This window comes from Anguilla anguilla, chromosome 1, assembly GCF_013347855.1.
Source record: "Anguilla anguilla isolate fAngAng1 chromosome 1, fAngAng1.pri, whole genome shotgun sequence".
Taxonomy (NCBI): Eukaryota; Metazoa; Chordata; class Actinopteri; order Anguilliformes; family Anguillidae; genus Anguilla; species Anguilla anguilla.
In genome coordinates, this window is record NC_049201.1 from 22,691,485 (window position 1) to 22,708,993 (window position 17,509).

At 44.3% G+C, this 17,509-nt stretch overlaps 1 protein-coding gene across 4 annotated transcripts in view; it reads left to right on the forward strand.

The window, feature by feature from the left end:
* The window catches only part of asap2a (ArfGAP with SH3 domain, ankyrin repeat and PH domain 2a), a 62,247-nt gene that overhangs the window by 13,969 nt on the left and 30,769 nt on the right, over positions 1–17,509 (forward strand). For all 4 annotated transcript variants that reach the window (XM_035382492.1, XM_035382501.1, XM_035382510.1 and 1 more), the window contains exon 2: positions 11,436–11,508. In XM_035382492.1, the coding sequence (XP_035238383.1) occupies positions 11,436–11,508 (73 nt within the window). The remainder of the gene's footprint in view (positions 1–11,435; positions 11,509–17,509) is intronic.

Sequence of the window (17,509 nt, forward strand, 5' to 3'; positions counted from 1 at the left end):
ACATGTGCGTGTGTGAGCGAGCGCGTGCGTCTTTGCGTGTGTGAGCGAGCGCGTGCGTCTTTGTGTGTGTGACCGAGCGCGTGCGTCTGTGCGTGTGTGAGCGAGCGCGTGCGTCTGTGCGTGTGTGAGCGAGCGCGTGCGTCTGTGTGTGTGTGAGCGAGCGCGTGCGTCTGTGTGTGTGTGAGCGAGCGCGTGCGTCTGTGTGTGTGTGAGCGAGCGCGTGCGTCTGTGTGTGTGTGAGCGAGCGCGTGCGTCTGTGTGTGTGTGAGCGAGCGCGTGCATCTGCGTGTGTGAGCGAGTGTGTGCGTCTGCGTGTGTGTGAGCGAGCGTGTGCGTCTGTGCGTGTGTGAGCGAGCGTGTGCGTCTGCGTGTGTAATTGTGTTTACTTGAGCGTGAGCCCATGCGGATCGCAGTCGTCCCGCTGTAATTGCAGTGAGTCTGACGTCAGCGGGAAGACGCTTCGTCTTTCACGGAAATGCAGCTGTTTCAGCAGCCTGCTCCGCTCACGCGCCTGCAGGCGCCGATCTCTCTCCGCTTCCCAGAGAGCGCTCCGAAACGGGGTCGCTGCGCAGCTCTGGTTTAAAGTGCTGGAAGGGTGGCTGCGTAGCAGTCAGTGTGCCTTGTGAGACGCGTTCGCGGTTTGAAAGGACCGGGTTCAAATGCAGGGCGAGGCGGGGAGGGGGGGGGGGTAGTGGGGGCTGGGTCTGATTACTGCAAAAACAACCCTCCCCAGTATGAACCCCCAGGTATTAAACGCAGGTATTAAACCCCAGGTATTAAATACAGGTTAATCTCTTCTTCAGAACGCTGTTAAGGTAGCCCAGTGTTTTTATAGCTTCTGCAATCCACGAGGGCCTCGTCGCACAGGATTATGCCCTGAACCCTGTAACATGAACCAGTGCAAACAGAACTCCTTCCGTGAAATTTTCATCTGAAGAAGAACAGCTAGCTTATTCAGATGTGCCAGATGTGACAGAAGGCATTACGGGTAGCCAGCAAGACCGTTTAAGGCTTATCGGCGGTGGCATTCAGCGTGGTTATGAATGCGTGTGTGCAGTTGTTTTTATTGGTTTCCAGTCACTGTACGTTAGTTATCGCGCTGTGCTCCACATGCGCACGCGGTCATGCGCACGCGGTCACGGTCACGGTCGCGCTCGCTCGCAGTGGCGTCGTTATCGAGCTCCGCTGCCTGGACAAGGGCCACGGCGGGTGATTTACTGCCGCGATTGCAGTGTGGGAATTCTTCACATCCGTCAGCCGTTTCTCAGTGCATAGCGAAGGCCTTTCAGACGGGCGGCCCTCAGCGCACAGAGGCTGTTCTTTACTACAGGAGGCTTTCGATAAAGAACTGTTCAGTCCGACGGACTGTTCTTAGTACAGAGAGGCTTTTCCTTCACCTCACATGAGCTGCTCTCAGTAGATACTGTTCTTTTGTAGGGGATGTCCTTTGTAAAGAAGGGCTGTTCTTCCACTTTGGCTGTTCTGCATAGATACTGTTCTTTTGTATGGGATGTCCTCAGTAAAGGACTGTTCTTCCACTTGAGCTGTTCTGAGTAGATACTGGTTTTTTGTACGGGATGTCCTTAGTAAATAAGGACTGTTCACATGGGCTATTCTCAGAACAGCTGAAGAGCAGATGCTCTTGTCCTGGCTGCAATGTTCCATGCAACAGGATTTCTCGTCTCCATAGCAAAAATTGTGGTGCCAGAACAAAACCGAGGCTTGATGATTATCAGTGTTTTCTGTGAAAGGAAATACAGGCCTGATGATGTCACTGTTTTCTGTAAAGAGAAATGGGTGTAATGATTAACTGCGTTTTCCAGAGTGAATTGATTACCGTTGATGTCTTCTTTTGGGCCCATATCAGAGTGTGTTGACACATCTTGTCTAACTGGTTGCAGTGATGGGGGTGGTGTGGGGGGGTGTTTAGTGTGACAAAATGACACCAGGCTGAGACCAGACACCCACTTTATTTAATAGCCCCCTCCTACCCACTGCCCATGATGCAGTGCAGCTTGAGGAAATCAGTGTGAGGGGAGACCTACACAGCTGCTGTGTGTTCCCGGGGGGGGGGGGGGGGGGGGGGTCGTGGCACAGCCCCCAGACATGCTGTCATCAAATAGTTCTGTAGCAGTAGCAGTGGGGGAGGGGGCCGCTCTCAGTGCTAGTGCAAGCAATTGTCCTGAAACTCTTTGAGGCAAACTGTGCTTTTTCGTCATACGGCAATTTTTCTTGTCAATATGGGGACTTTATTCAAACACAGCAACATTTTCCTCCCAGCACAACATCTGTATGTGGTGCACAGCACTGCCTCTGTAAGCCTAGGCCCCCTACCCACTCTGTCCATATAAAGTCCACAAAAGAATGCATATGGAATGACATCTTAATGTATAGCTTCTTCTTTAGGGCATGGCGTTCTGCTCTAAATGTTCCAGGGATGGTAAAGAAGCAGATGCATCACTGTGCCATCCCTATCTGTATGTGATTCTGACTGGAGTGTGAGGATTCACAAACCCAGTGATGATGTACCAATGGAGTGATGCGTTTGATGTAGAAACTTTGTTTTCCATGGACAAACCCTTACGATTGGTTAGGTCAGTGAGTCATTGATAGCGTATTGTAGCTTTGTATGTTTCACTCCCCTGTCACTACTGTATTTGCTTTTATCAGATTGTGATGTCAGATATTGACATAGCAAGCAGAACTCTGTACCTTGTGAAAGATCTTGTGTGGTATGGGCAAAGCTAAATTGAATAGAATGCTTGATCTGTGAAGAGAAACGGTGCTTAAGCAAGGCTATCCATTCTCTCAAGATGGTTCTGTTGAGCCAGGAACAGAGTGTCTGAAAGTGCTCTGAAATCCAACGGTGTGGCTATATTAAGCTCATTAAATATGAACGCCCCTCCCCTTTTCTCCCCTTGTTTTTATAGTTGAATGTCTGTTAGTAATGTAGGGCAAGTTCTGTGCGTATTAGGCCAGCCTGCTCGGTGCTAAGCTGGTGGCAGACGGCAGATGTGGGGAACAGCTGTGATTGGTTGGATGTTGTGATGATGCTGGGTCTTTGCGGTGGTGTTTGGCTGGCTGCACCCTGCCAAGGAGAAGTGGGAACGTGGCCAGAGGCCTGTGAGGCCAGAGATCGATTTCCATTACCAGGTATCGATTTGGCCACGAGACGTGGGGAAAAGCATTGACTTTTATTATTAAGGAGAACGTAAACCAGGCAATGAATGGAGGGGAAAGAAATTCTAAGAATGGAACCTAAACCTGTTGAATTCAAATTAAAATGTCGACATTCTCCATTAGAGTTTTACAATGAATTGATTTTTTCAGATGTATCTGATGCCATGGTACTTTTAAACTTAAGTTTTTTTGAACATGAAAATTACAAACCATAAATTACCAAAAGAAAGGTCTACATTTCCCTGACAGTCATCACCTGTTATACATTTAAAATTTCACAGACAAATTTATTGAGTTTTCATAAATTTATTTGAAATTTTTCTGTAAAAGCTACATTTTCAATTTATTTTTGGGCATATATAACAACTATCAGCTGTGCAAAGTGAATATTGTATTGTATTAAATCTCCTTGAATGGTCTACCTTACTAGGTGGCAGGAACTGTGAAGCTGTACTGTCCTTGAATGGCACCGACAGTACTGTGTGAAGTGGTTGCATTGATGACGCCCGTAGCACTTGTTCTGATCTCAGTGAGCACGATAGTTCCAGATGTGAGGCATTCAATGATCTCATTCATTCATCCATTCATAAATTTTGGTCACAATAAAACTGCTTTCAAATGCTTTCAAAATCAACAGAAAATGACTATTTTTGATCATTTTTTTAACATGAAATTATGTGTCTAGCTTTTTTAAATCACCACATTAACATTCTAGTATCTTAATAAACCCATGGTGGTGTGTAAGATGTCCTCTTAACAGTTTATACAGACCTATCGCAATGATTTGAAATGAACACGATTAGGCTAAATCACATATGGATGGAGATTACAGCGAGATGAGGGATTTATATTTCCTCAAACGAAAGCTAATGTACGCAACCTCTGGCACCAGTCAAGGGCTAAGCTCAGTGGTTCATGTCTTTTTGTGTATTTCTGTACATTACTGCAACTTCGGTATGCTCCCTTATTGCCAAATTAATGTAGAAGGCAAATGTAGCACTTCAAAGTTCATCATAAACTCTGCTGTATTTACTTTTTAGAAATATACAGTGCCCTCTAAAACTATTTAAAGTCCTTGCTGAACACTGGCAAAAGACTGCATGAAATATGCAACATGTGCAATTAGCTAGCCCTCTATTGTATACTCAAAAATGTAAAATTACATTATGTTTTATACTAAAGCCGAGAAAAAGACTTTCTTTTGCAACAAATATAGATTTTTTCAAAAACATATGTGTCACAATTATTCACACCCCTTTAGTTAATGGATGCAACACAGGGTACTGAATGCTGGGATGTAAATATTTTTTGTGAAAAAAAAAATGTTTAACAATGTTTTTTTCTCTGAGCAATTATACTGATATAAAAGAATATAATTAATAATTATAATTATTAATAATTATAATTTTTTAAGCATTCACTATAGCTTGCATGTGTTGCTTACTTTAGGCTATATAGCAACACATTTTTTGCCCTTTTTGCTCTGGGGTGAGAATCATTTTGAGGGCACTAGGTTATATAAAATATAGCCTATCTGTGATACATTTTTAAATGTCTAGAGTCTATTTGAGAAAACACCATGTTTTTTTTTTTTAAGTATTTGATTTCAGCAAAAATCTATATGCTGTCCCACAGCTACACTTGTTTTGTGGATGTGTGTGTGCCAGAAGAACCCTGAGTGCAGGAGGGTATATTCTGGCCGAGGCCCCGGGCTCGGTTATCAGTCCTGCTAGGAGCAGTGCTGGAGTTTATCCAGACAGGAAGTTAGCTCATTGTCTGCACGTTTCCTTCACTTCGGCCACATTATGATAAACACAGCGAGGAATGTTATTTTTGTTTACTAGGTAAGGAACAAATGCAGTTAGCTCAGTGTACATTGTCAGTATACATTGCTGGGATGTTCTGTAAAACTTGTAAGAAGATTTCAGGGCTTCCTTAGTGACGGAAGGCTGGCCTCTGCCCTGGTGGTGTAGGTACTGTTTCTCTGGTAATTGCTCCATCAAGCCTGCAGCTAAAAAGAGCATGCTCTTTAGAGTGAAAGGATGTTATGCATGGCAACATTTTATTGGTGGCAGTGTTACCGGTCAGTGCATCAGGCTGCCTTGAATTTGATCAACGTGCCACCAGCTGCAGGTGTCTACCTAACTGCCCGACCAGCCTGCACTCTGGCCTGATGACCAGTGCTGTTTCCCATTTGACCTCTGGTCAGAAATGCTAAAGCTGTGAAACGGGAGCAAGCCAGCCGCTGCCTGGCTGGAGCGTTGCTTTGCAAAACCCATGAAGCAGGAAAAGGGCAGAATTATGTAATGTCCTGGGGGGATTATGGAGAGAAAGGAACTCAAAATAAATGTGTGCCCATTGTGGAGGAGATTTTACATTCCTGGAGTTGTGGCTGCAGCAGCCTTGTAGTGCCATCAGCAAAAATGCTTTTAGGGACATTAGCACTAATTACAGTACCTTTCATGGGAGAGTCAAATATCAACTGTAATGGAGAAAGAGCTCTGTTAGCCTTGCATATGGCGGAGAGGCTAACATGGTCCCTATTAGCCCCAGGCTGGAATATGGTGGTGATACACAATCTTGTATACCAAATGGTATTATACTCAGAGTAACTCTGAGACAGATCAAAACAGAACGGCTCTAGAAGAACCCTTACTGTCCCAGATACAAATGCTGAATTTGCTGTTCATGAAGTACAAGCAAATCTTTTTGCAGTTTATGTATTGCTGGAAATAAAACAAATATATAGCAGACCAGGAAAATGATTTGTGCTGCAGCAGTCTTTGAACCAGTCCCAACTGCAGACCCAGAAACATTGCATGAGCTGCATTATAATGGGAGCAATGGGAAATATGATCTAAGGTTTTTATTTTGGCTAAGCATTTTTGAATTTTGGGTAATTTGGAGTAAGCTTATTCTTTCTGGTTCATTAATGTTACCTGATGTGGTGAGCTGTCTTTAAGGCTGGCTTGAGCTTTCCCCCGGAGGTCTCAGTTTTTAATCAACCCTCATTTCTGTGAGTTCCTCTAATATCAGTTTCATTCCACATGCAAAATATGCTAATGTTTTGGTTTGTTGAGTCATGCAGCAACCAAAATTTAGCGGTGACTCACTCTATACCTCATTCTTGCTGAAAGTCATACACCACTTGTCCCACCTGCCAGTTTTCCACTTGTGACCACCGGGCTTGGAAATGAAAAGCTAAGTGCATAAGAGCTCACTGAGAAAGTTCCGGTGTTTTTCCACAGTCTTTTCCATAAGGAGCGCCTTGGCCCTTGACGTCACACTTGGTCCCACACAGAAGATGGTGAAGAGTAGTTAACTTTAGACTATGTCTTCAGTGGCAGACAAGCCATTCAGGGTCAGATTTACTAAGCTTTTTGCTGGGAGTTTCATTAATGCAAAACCATCACCATGCTGAGTAAATCTCTATTTACATACTGCTGTGTCTGCATTTAGTAGACATTAAATGCAATAAGTAGCAGTGTTTGCTGAATTCTGCAGGTTGGCCCGGGTGCATATGTACTCTGGGAATTCAGATTATGAGACCACAGAAAAGTTGGAGGAGAATACTAATTCTGGCTGCAGAGTCCTTGTCTATGAGATGCCACTTGACAGAGCACGTTCAAAGGAGTATTTTTTTCCTTTTAGACAAACAAGCTTGATGTTGCCCTTGCGAAACACTTAGCCTGCAGTCAGTTTTTTACATTGACAAGAAAGGGGGAAAATACATTTTTCTGAATTTCGGATGGAAGGTGTGCTGGAAGGTTTCGGGGGAACAAGGATTGTCACATTCCCCAAACCACAAATAAAGACGATTGTTTGATGTTCATTCAACTCTATGGGTGGATATAGGCCTACATTCATCTTATGTGCAATGGGAAGGCAGCTGGAGCCTGAATGATTACCAAGTTAAAACAAACCATGTTATCGACTAATATTAGGTATTAAGACATGGCTAACATCCCTTTTCCCTTTTGCCCTCAGCCCTGTGCTGCTGGGAGATGAAGTCTTTTGTATGATGGCTTTGGGACAGTAATAAATAGCTAAATTTGAGTTCAGGAATGGAAAATACAATGCAAACCCTGCTAATTAAGAAGGGCAGATTTGTATATAAAAGCCAGAATTGTTTGGGTGCAGTCAGGCGTCCACTAATTGGCTTTGCGTGAACACCAAATGGCATGCAAATGACTTTCAGATTGTTCAAGTGAATGTAACTGCAGTGTATTCTGTCCCTTCTGTAGCTTTTTATGGTTTCTGTCAAAATCATGACAACATTGATGTTCCATGAATAAATGTGTCCATCATGGACAGAGAGGGCCCCCTTTTCATGTTTTCAGTCGTCTGTGACTCTTGAGCAGTGACTGAATTGTGTCCCTCTTGGAATCTGGGCTTTCTGGTTTGTCAAGATCCTGGGGTAGAGTTTAGGCCACGACAAATCTTTAGCTCGGTCAAAGCAACAGTGCGTGGGTCGTCTCCTAATGAGTAAAGACCTCGAGAAAGTTCTGTTCATAGGGGAGAAGAAAGTGCGAACACTGCTGTTTGTATATTCAGCAAGGCCAAAATGAACCCAGGGTGGTTATGTTCCAGGGAGAGGTCGAGCAGTTTTCCCAAAACTGGTATTGGTGTTAAATCACTGTCCATGTTGTGCCTGGAAGGGCGGAAATTATTCCCATTCAGACAATAAAAAATGAGGCATTATATATGATGGACAAGCCAGACTGCAGGATTGAATTATTTGACGTTGCCATTTAATTGCAGGTGGAGTGTGAACGTTAGGTCTGCCTTTGCTTATTGTGTGTTGTGGAATTCTGCAGGAAGGTTTTCATCAATACTATTCACTGGTGTAGGGTTGTTGCCATGGATACACACGGTAATATGAGCACCTTCCTGTTTTTGACATCTGATAGGTGCACTGGCAGCAGTTGCTGAGTTAGTGGATATTTTCCCCATTATGAGAGAGTTCACTTTCTGGATTTTCAAAATATTATTTCAGTTTTATTTTATTTTCTCAGTTTGTTTAGGCAGTTTTTGTGTGCAATGAAGGACAATTTAGATATTTAGAATAGTTTTTGACAGACAATCTGCTGGCTTTATAATGGCAGGTATAGATAATTCAGGGTTTGAAGATACACTTCAAGTTATCCATAGTAGCATGTACAATGGCATTATGCCTTCAGGTTTATATATGTATTTATATATGTAAATTAGCTGATTATTCTACAAAAAAATATACATGGAGTATTATTTCTGGTTGCAACTATTGCCTATGGCACCTGCAACCTGAGACTGCTGTACTCAAGGAAGGAAGTGCCTGCACAATATAAAATCTGATAGGCCTACTTATGTTTATAATTGTGAATAAACTTTATGAAATTCATCTGCTCATATGTACAGCCTCAGGGAACATTAAAGTGCTGTACATGCTGCTTTTCAATTTACTTGAAGTGTATTTCCTTGCATTTGACCACATATCCCAAAATGGCCTGTGCCTGCTATTATAAAGCCTGCAGGTTGTCAGGAACTTTGCTTAATATCCGAAATGCCCTTTATTGCGTGCATAAACTCTCTGGGGCATTCAAAATCATACACTTAAACTGAAATAATATTTTTTAAATGTCAGAAAGTGAACTCTTTCAGATTCTTTTTGAGAGTGTATGTTTAATTGGAATGTCAAGTTGCAGCCTCCGGGTTTTAAAAGGTGAGAAACATGATATCTAAATGTAATAATAATAATAATAATATTTAATTTCCTCATGATAATAAGAATCATAGTCATAACCATAGAAATAACGCAGTGCATTTTTATGGAATTGGATCTGTGAATCACTCCCCTATGCAGAAACCAGCTGGGTGCCCAGGAATGCTAGTTCTTGATGTTTCCCCCACACGGAAGGGAAATGCTTTGTAAGTTCACGTGTGCTGGTTCAGGCCCTCCAGAGAGCTGAGCCGCGCGCTATCCTCCTGTCAGCTCAACCGCCTATCAGGAGGGCGTTCGGCCACCGGGCCCCCTGGGCCCTCCATCTGTTGTTTCAGCGCGGAGACAATCGGCCAGCCGGCTCCGGCGGCTCCCGGTGTCTGCCCTGCGAGGGGCGAGCAGGCCCTGTGAGCCGTCCGTGATGTCACCCGGCAGTGGGCGGAGCTCCGTGCGGAGCGTCAGGTGGCGATGCAGTGTCCGTCTGGGCTGATAATGAGCCCTCGGTTTGGTCTCTCATCGTCAGGCCCGTTTAGCCGCCGCGCTAGCTTTCCTCCCCGGAGGATAAAACGCCCTAATCGCTCAGATGAAAAGGGACAAGCCGGTCAATGCGTATGAGAGATTCCTTTAATCTCCGTCTATGGCGCGTTTTTGCCCGAGGTTTCCGAGCGCGGTACGTGGAATGCCAATTAGAGGAGCCCAGGCTTCCGTCCCTTGTGTGAGGCACGGTCTGTAACCCAGGGCAACGGTTCAGCAACTCCCATTTGCTGATCTCATGGGTCAAGGTCGGGTCAGAGTTAGACCCGCCCCTTGTTCCTGAGTTCCTCTGAAAGGGAACGCTCAGTGCAGAGTTGCCATGGCTGCACCTTAAAGGGGACATGCTGGGAGGAGGGTTTTTGGCCCTAATCGCTACTTTGGGCTGAATGATTTTTGTAGGGATTGTTCCCACATTCACTTTAAGATATCCGTAAAATGGAGCTGTCTTTCCTCGTGTGATATTCTGGTGACAACGTAGTCCTTTCAGCATGAGTAAATAGCCACAGGTGCATGCACGTAAAAAACGAGTCGGTAATGTGTGACTCAATCCCCTGGATTAATATGCCTCGCTCGTACGTCCTGTAAAGCCGGGTTCCCAGGCTCAACAGCGTCTCTGGAAGTTTGGCTCTGCAGATGAATATGAATAAGCTCACTGTATGGGTCTGAATGGCTTATGATGTATATCATACTGCAAAAACAGGGAGCAGCTCAGTTCTAATACTATATACACTTGCTCAAGTTGCAGAGCATGAGGGAGAAATGTTATTTTTAAAGAAGCTTATTTTTTGTAATTTTTCAGATAATAGCAGCGTGTGCAGATTGGTCTCGCTTGTTTGAACTGAGAAAGGTGATATTAGTGAGAAGATGGTCTATATGACTTTGTTTTTGGCTAAACAAATGGGTTGAAGTGGGATGTCTGGGCTTGCATGCACCAGCTGGGCAGAGAACTGAGGGTTGGTGTGCGTGTGTGTGTGTGTGCGTGTGTGTGTGTGTGTGTGCGTGTGCGTGTGTGTGCATGTGTGTGTGTGTGTGTGTTGTACGTGAGACGGGCTGGCAGACAGAATGAGAGAATGTATGCGAGTGATAAAGAGTAAGCATATACATGTGTGTCCCTGTGTATCTGCACTACGGTCTTTTGCAGATGGGCTCCATTGTGCTGACGCACACAGACACACGTGCGACATGCTCAGCCACTCTGTCTCCTCCAGAGGAGCAGAACCCGCTTCGTCTTCCTATTTTTAGCATCTTCCTAAATAATGAATCACCTGCAGATAGATGAAAGTTTCATATCCCCAGCAACCCTCCCCCTCCCCCCCTCAAGAACTCTGAGCGCCCGCTGTCATAGATACTCAGAGCATGAGATGTGGGGGTGTGAAAATAGTCTGTGAGGACAGCCTGTGACTTTCTTATATCCAGTTTCCTTTGCTGTAGAGTTGAAACCAAGCTGACTCATTATACCCCTTTTCCATTAGTTTTGAGCTGGAGCCAGGCTGACTCATTACACACCTTTTCCTTTACAGTAGAGCTGGAAGCAGACAGGCCCATTTGACATGTTATGTTCATTAGAGTTGATGATATATATTTTCCTCACATTTATAGGCATATGAGAATAATTGAAAAGCTAACACTGTACACATAAACAGTGTCAGTGTTTGAAAAAAAGTAGCAGGCAGCTGTTGTAATCAGTTTTGTATGAAAGCTATACATGAGAAATCACTTGCTACAACTGAAACTTGAGTTGAAGCAAATGAAATGTGACTTGTGCTGGAAAAGTAATGAAAAATAAAGTGGTAAAGGTACATAGTATCACCATGGACTTTTAAAATGCTTTAAATGAAACAACTTTTTGTGATCTCATCAACACATTTCTTACGATCACAGCTTGAAATGAATGTGGTGGAACACTTCTGGTGGGTGATATGAAGAAGAAAAAAATAACGGTTTCTCTCCTCCGTGATTCGTGTTTGTGTGAAAGTGAAAATGGAGTTATGTCTGAACTAACCATAGTTATCTGCATCCCCAGGCACTGGACGTAGACCGCAGCGTTCTGTACAAGATGAAGAAGTCAGTGAAGGCCATCTATACGTCTGGTCTGGGTGAGTGGGGTCCTTCGCTTATGTTGTCATTTTGTTAGGAACACTGAGCACTGCCCGATTAAAATGCAATGCATGTAGAGTTGAAGTCTATGTCAGGGGTTTTAAAACTACTGGGGACCCACTGTGTATGCTCTTGATGGTTACTGCCAATGTCATGACCAATTAAGAATGTAATCTAAATAGAATCATTTGCCATGTGGCACATTACAGACAATGAAAGCTTTAGCTGAGCTGACTGATTGAAATTCCTGGGGTGTGAATACGGAAAATTTACCTTTCATGACTTGCATAGTTATTTTGACATAATCTCTTTTAAGAGGATAAATCCTTCACTATGCATTCAAATTGTTGAATAATGAACAATTACCAGTGCGTTACCGTGCAGAGATAACGAATATGGTTGGAACTAGAACCATCCTACTAGTGCGTCCCCAGGACTGAGTGTTAAAATCTCTGTTCTAGGGTGATGGCAGATGCAGGGGTCAAAGGTCAGGGCTGAAGTCAGAATTCCTGGCCATTCATTTGGGCTTCATTCAATTCAGGGAGAGACAGACTGTGCTGGCATTTCCCTCTCTGTGTGCTAAACTAGAAGAGAAGAGTAATTCAAGCTTCAGCTTCTGAACTCCTATTTATTGTTTTAAAATGAAGCATTTCATAGTTTTATGTTAAATAAAACCAGATATTAAATTAGAAATAAACATTAAGCATTATGAGGGAGGAAAACATCAATGTCAATAAAATAATCAGCTAATGCAAAACGGCATTAATACAACCGCTAAACTAATCTCTTAAAGATATTATGAAGGGGATCAACAAAGGGTCAGCTAGCTGAGGATAAAGAGAGGAAATCTGCAATGAGCTGAGCTTCCAAAGGGGATTATAACTTAATTCATTTCTAAAAAAAGGAACTACAGAACAAGAACCATTGTTTTCCCCAAACAAGTGGCAGTTAGCGAGTGGCTACAGTGATGCTTCAGCTGCCATCTCAGATCTGAAAATAAAACTTGAAATTGGCATTGATGAATGAGCTGGGAAGACCCTTCCCCTCAGCATTTTCACATTAAGGAAAGCCTTTGAGCGTAGCACACAGAACGTAATTTATTGCTATTATTAATTTTCTGAAAGTGTGAGCGACTCTTTGTCTCAAATATGAACACAGAACTGCAGGTTCACACATTTCATGTGAGGAAAGGGTGTATCGTTCAGATGTTTGAAAGAATATTTAAAATTCAGAGTTATCTGTTTATCTGTGTGACTGTGTTGTTGTATTGCGGCTGATCTGTGTGATTGTTGTCGTTTTGTGCCTGATCACACTATGACTGTGTTGTATTGCAACTGATCACAGTGTGACTGTGTTGTGGTTTTGTGGCTGATCGCAGTGTGACTGTGTTATGGTTTTGTGGCTGATCACAGTGTGACTGTGTTGTGGTTTTGTGGCTGATCACTGTGTGACCATGTTGTGCTTTTTCGGCTGATCATAGTGTGACTGTGTTGTGGTTTTGCGGCTGATCATAGTGTGACTGTGTTGTGGTTTTGTGGCTGATCACAGTGTGACCATGTTGTGCTTTTGCAGCTGATCATAGTGTGACTGTGTTGAGCAGTATATGTCTGTTTTGTCTATTTCTGTGGGAGGGGGAGGGGTCGCTGTTCAGCAGGTCTTTTTTGGGAACAGCTGTGTGTTCAGGACAACAGCTGTTTCTGGCCAAGATGGCAGCTGCAGTAGAGCACAACCTTTTGGCCTGGGTGTGTGTGTGTGTGTGTGTGTGTAACGGATGATGAGAGCGTAAATAAGTATGCAAGTGAAAGAGCAAGAAGATGTGACTGTCAGACAAAAATATGTGTCTGTGTTAAGAGCATGTGGACTTGTGCATTATTGTCAATCCTATCAGAATTATAACAATGTGAAGATGTTGTTGGTACAATAGGTGCTCCTCATACGGTATTTGTGACACAAATCTCAAATACGTGTCAAATATCCTTCCTGCACCGAAAGATTCTCTGTGGAAAATTTCTGGAAAATTTGAGACGTCACAGGAAATTTGTGTCCAAATTCACACGGAATTTCCCACTTTGAATAAGAAGTGCTGACTACTAGCATTACCGGCTTAGTCAGAGAACATCACAGGAAGCCTTTAAAGCAGAGATACACAAATCTGTCCCTGAAGGTCAGTACTACTGCAGTTTTTTTCTTCTGCCTGCTGGTCCACAGTCTGATAATGTCACTGATTGGCCAGAGATCGCGCTCGCTTGATGCATCATGTTCAAGTCAGTCCCTGTTGTGAGGGGAGGAATGTAAACCAACAGTACAACAGGCCCCGAGGGCCAGATTTCAGTATCCTCGCTTTAAAGGTTATGCGATTACTTTTCAATTCCCTTGAAATCCCAGTCTCATCACCAGTGTGCTTGATTGTTTGAAAGAAGAGAGGGCTTCTTGAGATGGTTGTTTAATTTGTCCTCTGAAAAGGATGTATGGGGTCTTTGTTTTTCCTCGAGCTGACTTTTTGTTGCCCCTTTATTTTCAGTAAGTCTACAGTCTTTATTGTCACACGAGTGGCAGTCGGCTTCGGACAGTGTTTCCCCCAGCAACCGATATGGCTCGTTGTTCCCCTTTTTGCCATGGTAACCACTCTTCGGCCAAAAGGATATAAAACCCGGCAGAAAATGGAGAGAGTGTGCATGAGGACAGAAGAGAAAGGAAACTGTTTCCATCTCGGCGGGCTGATTTAATGATGTCCCCGGCTTCCAAATGCTGATGGATTACGTGACACACAAAGAGTGTGAGGCTGAGACTCCTGATGTCATTTCCTTTGAGTGGGGACCGGTGTGTCCGGTGTCACAGCCAGAAAGGGCTTTGTCGTGCCAGGCTGTCCCTGCCCACCCCCTACCCGCCAGCTAACTTGTAGGGGGTTTTGCAGTGAGGTCTTTAAGTAGGTCTGTTGGGGTTCACTTCTGAGGTCTGTTGGTGTTCAGTGGTGAGGTATTTTGAGGTTGAGTAGTGAGGTCTGTTCGGTTTTAGTAGTGCGGTCAGTGGAGGTTTTGTGAGTAGGGCAGTTGGGGTACAGTAATGAGGTCTTTTGGGGTTCAGTTATTAGGTTTTCATCCTGGTTGCACTGGAGATGAATTATCAGCATAGGCAGTCTACACTGTAAAAAATGCTAGAGTCTCTTGTGATGCTTAATTCAACAATTTGCCAATCTTTGAGCTATTTATTTTGAGATATTATAAGACGGAAGGTCTCTCCTTCCAGAAGTTTCCATTTAAGACAGGTGCTCCTGGCCTGTATAAATCAGGACACAACAATTTGTTTATGTGGCCTGTGAATAGGAACACCACGTGCCATACTGAAAGCCCCTTTCTCCTGCATGGCCTTGTTTTCATGTGGCTTTGTGCTGCCTGTGGGCTATGTGGGCTATGCCACAGGGAGGGCTCCATCTCTAACCACACTCCTGTGGACCCTGTAAACAGTGCAGTCATAAAGCAGCTTCATCACTCTTGTCCATCAACTCTGCTGAGGTTTGGATAAATCCCTTAACAGTCTGTCCTTTCCACAGTGATAATGCTCTTCTTGTTTTTACATACCACTGATGGTTGCTTAGCTGTGTTTTTCCCCCTCATTACCCCTGTCTACGATTCACAGACTTTATTTGCCTGTCAGGACAACGCTGTTATCCAGCGTTACTGGAGCACTCTCCCTCTCTTCCTGTCTCACACTCTCTTAATTCTGCTCCCTGAGCCTGTCACTATTTGGAAGGACCATTTTGTAAAAACTGATGAAGTGTAATGCATTTGTTACAGAAAAAAGAAAAGTTGATTGATGAATTTGCCTGTATGAGAAAAGCATTGTAATTATATCAATAGTAACTGGAGATAAAAGGTTGACACCCCATCTCACACACACACACACACACACACACACATGCACACACACATGCACACACTTATGCTGGCACACATGCACACACACACATGCGGGCACTTAAGCGCACGTACACACATACACACACGTACACACACACTTGCGTATTTACACACAAACACACACCCCTCCACACACAAACATTGGCAGTCTCCTTTTTGTCCTCTATCCCTGAGCACTTATTTACATCCCTCAGAAGTGCCTGGTGGTGCTGTGTTCCTCAAACGCTATCGCACAAACACACTGCGTTCACCTCAGATAATTTTCCGATGGTGCCCTTCCTCATAATGTCATTTTGTTCTTGACACCGTAAAAAAAAAGTTAAGTTTACTCAAATTGTTTGAGGAAACCAGTTACCTGGAATCATTTCAGCAATGCATCTTAATCTGTTAAAAGTAGCTACTGGTCTTTATCTTTTAAGTTAAACTCATTTTTACTCTTATGTTGAGACTACTCAATTAATTTAGCAAGACTGGCATTTAGGTTTCACAGTGCAGTTGTACGCAGTCGGTCAGCTGCCCCCTTGCTCTAATGTTGCCTTGGAAACAGGTCAAACTTAGCCGAAATAATGAGCAGGAACATGAAACCTGTAGGTATAACACGGTGTGCCCTGTCGGCTTGTCACACAACCGTCTCCCTGCTGGACTGTCTGATCGTCTCTCTGAGAGGAGAGGGAAACCGGCACGTTGTGTCATTAGGCCACGCATGGCGGATGGCGTGCTGTTACCAAGGCCCGTACAAGCAACCCTCAGTTGCAAGTCGAGTCGTTGTGCCAGTGGCACAGCTAAAAGCACGCTTTGAAATGAATAGATTAATATTCATTAATCTGTTGGCGAATGCTAACAGCTAAATATTTGGTTCCCATTTTCAAATGGCTCACTTTTTTTGTTAAACGTGTTTTGAATGGCTGAGGTCTTTGTTCACAAACACAATGGAGCGCTATGTGGTGGCTGGCTCTCGCCTTTTTGAAGGGCCGTTGACTGTTTTCCATGTCCAGGGGTGTGGTTTTAATGGCCGTTGATTTGCATGAATGCGTTTGCATTCATCTGGTTGTCAAGCAAATTAAAAGGCAGGTGAAGCTCTGGGCGTGTCTTCTGGCTTGTTCCGCAAATGCTGCCTTCAGGCTCCAGATGGCACGCGGACGTTCTGACTGTCAATGGGAGCTGTCACACTGCTATCAAAGGGGATGTCTATACCCGAGGAGACACTGGATGCGTGATACCACTCACCTAGACTGCGTAGGCCCGTCCCATTTCTGTAGCTTCATAAGGAGTGCACGCTAGCATGCCTGCTCTCTGACATATGCCAGCTGAGCTGCGCAGTGACTCTGCAGTACGCCAGTTGAGCTGTGCAGTCCCTCTGTAGTACGCCAGCTGAGCTGAGCAGTGAATCTGCAGTACACCAGCTTAGCTGCGCAGTGACTCTGCAGTATGCCAGCTGAGCTGCACAGCCGTTGCTCCACGCTGCACAAGTCTGCACATCTTGTGTAGCTGGTTCAGAGAGACTGCAGGCCACCTGGGAGTTCCCTGCGGGCCAATACTCTCCCTTCCTGGGTGAAACTGAGGCCATTTATCTGTCGGTCTGTGGGAGACCCTGACACATACAGGTATGGCATGGCAGGGCTTAGATTCCTGAGCATGGGACATAATGCTGCACCAAGAACTAATGCTTCAGCTGGGCACACCATGTAGGAGGTCCTGGCATTAGGCTTTTTGTTGATCACAACGCTCTTCAGAAGCTGTCAATGTGTGACGCAGTTGTATTAATTGCCTCCATATCCCAGGAGCCTCTAGGGGAATAAGTGTCATCACGAGAATGCCAAACGCTAACTAACGGCGCCAGATTTAATTTGCTGCACATTTCCGTGCCATTAAACCCTGGCTCTATTCCGCTGCAATTATTGTTGCAATTATTATTGCCCTGTCTGCAGTCTGGCCTGCAGTGAGAAACTCCTTTTGTCTTTCTCTGGGGTCTGTTTAGAAATGCTTCTTCTCCACAAAGTTCTCCTTATGTGCACAGGTGTGTGTGTGCTGTTCTTTAGGAAGATCTGGAGAGCTTTAGGAAATCTCATCTCTGCAAATGCAT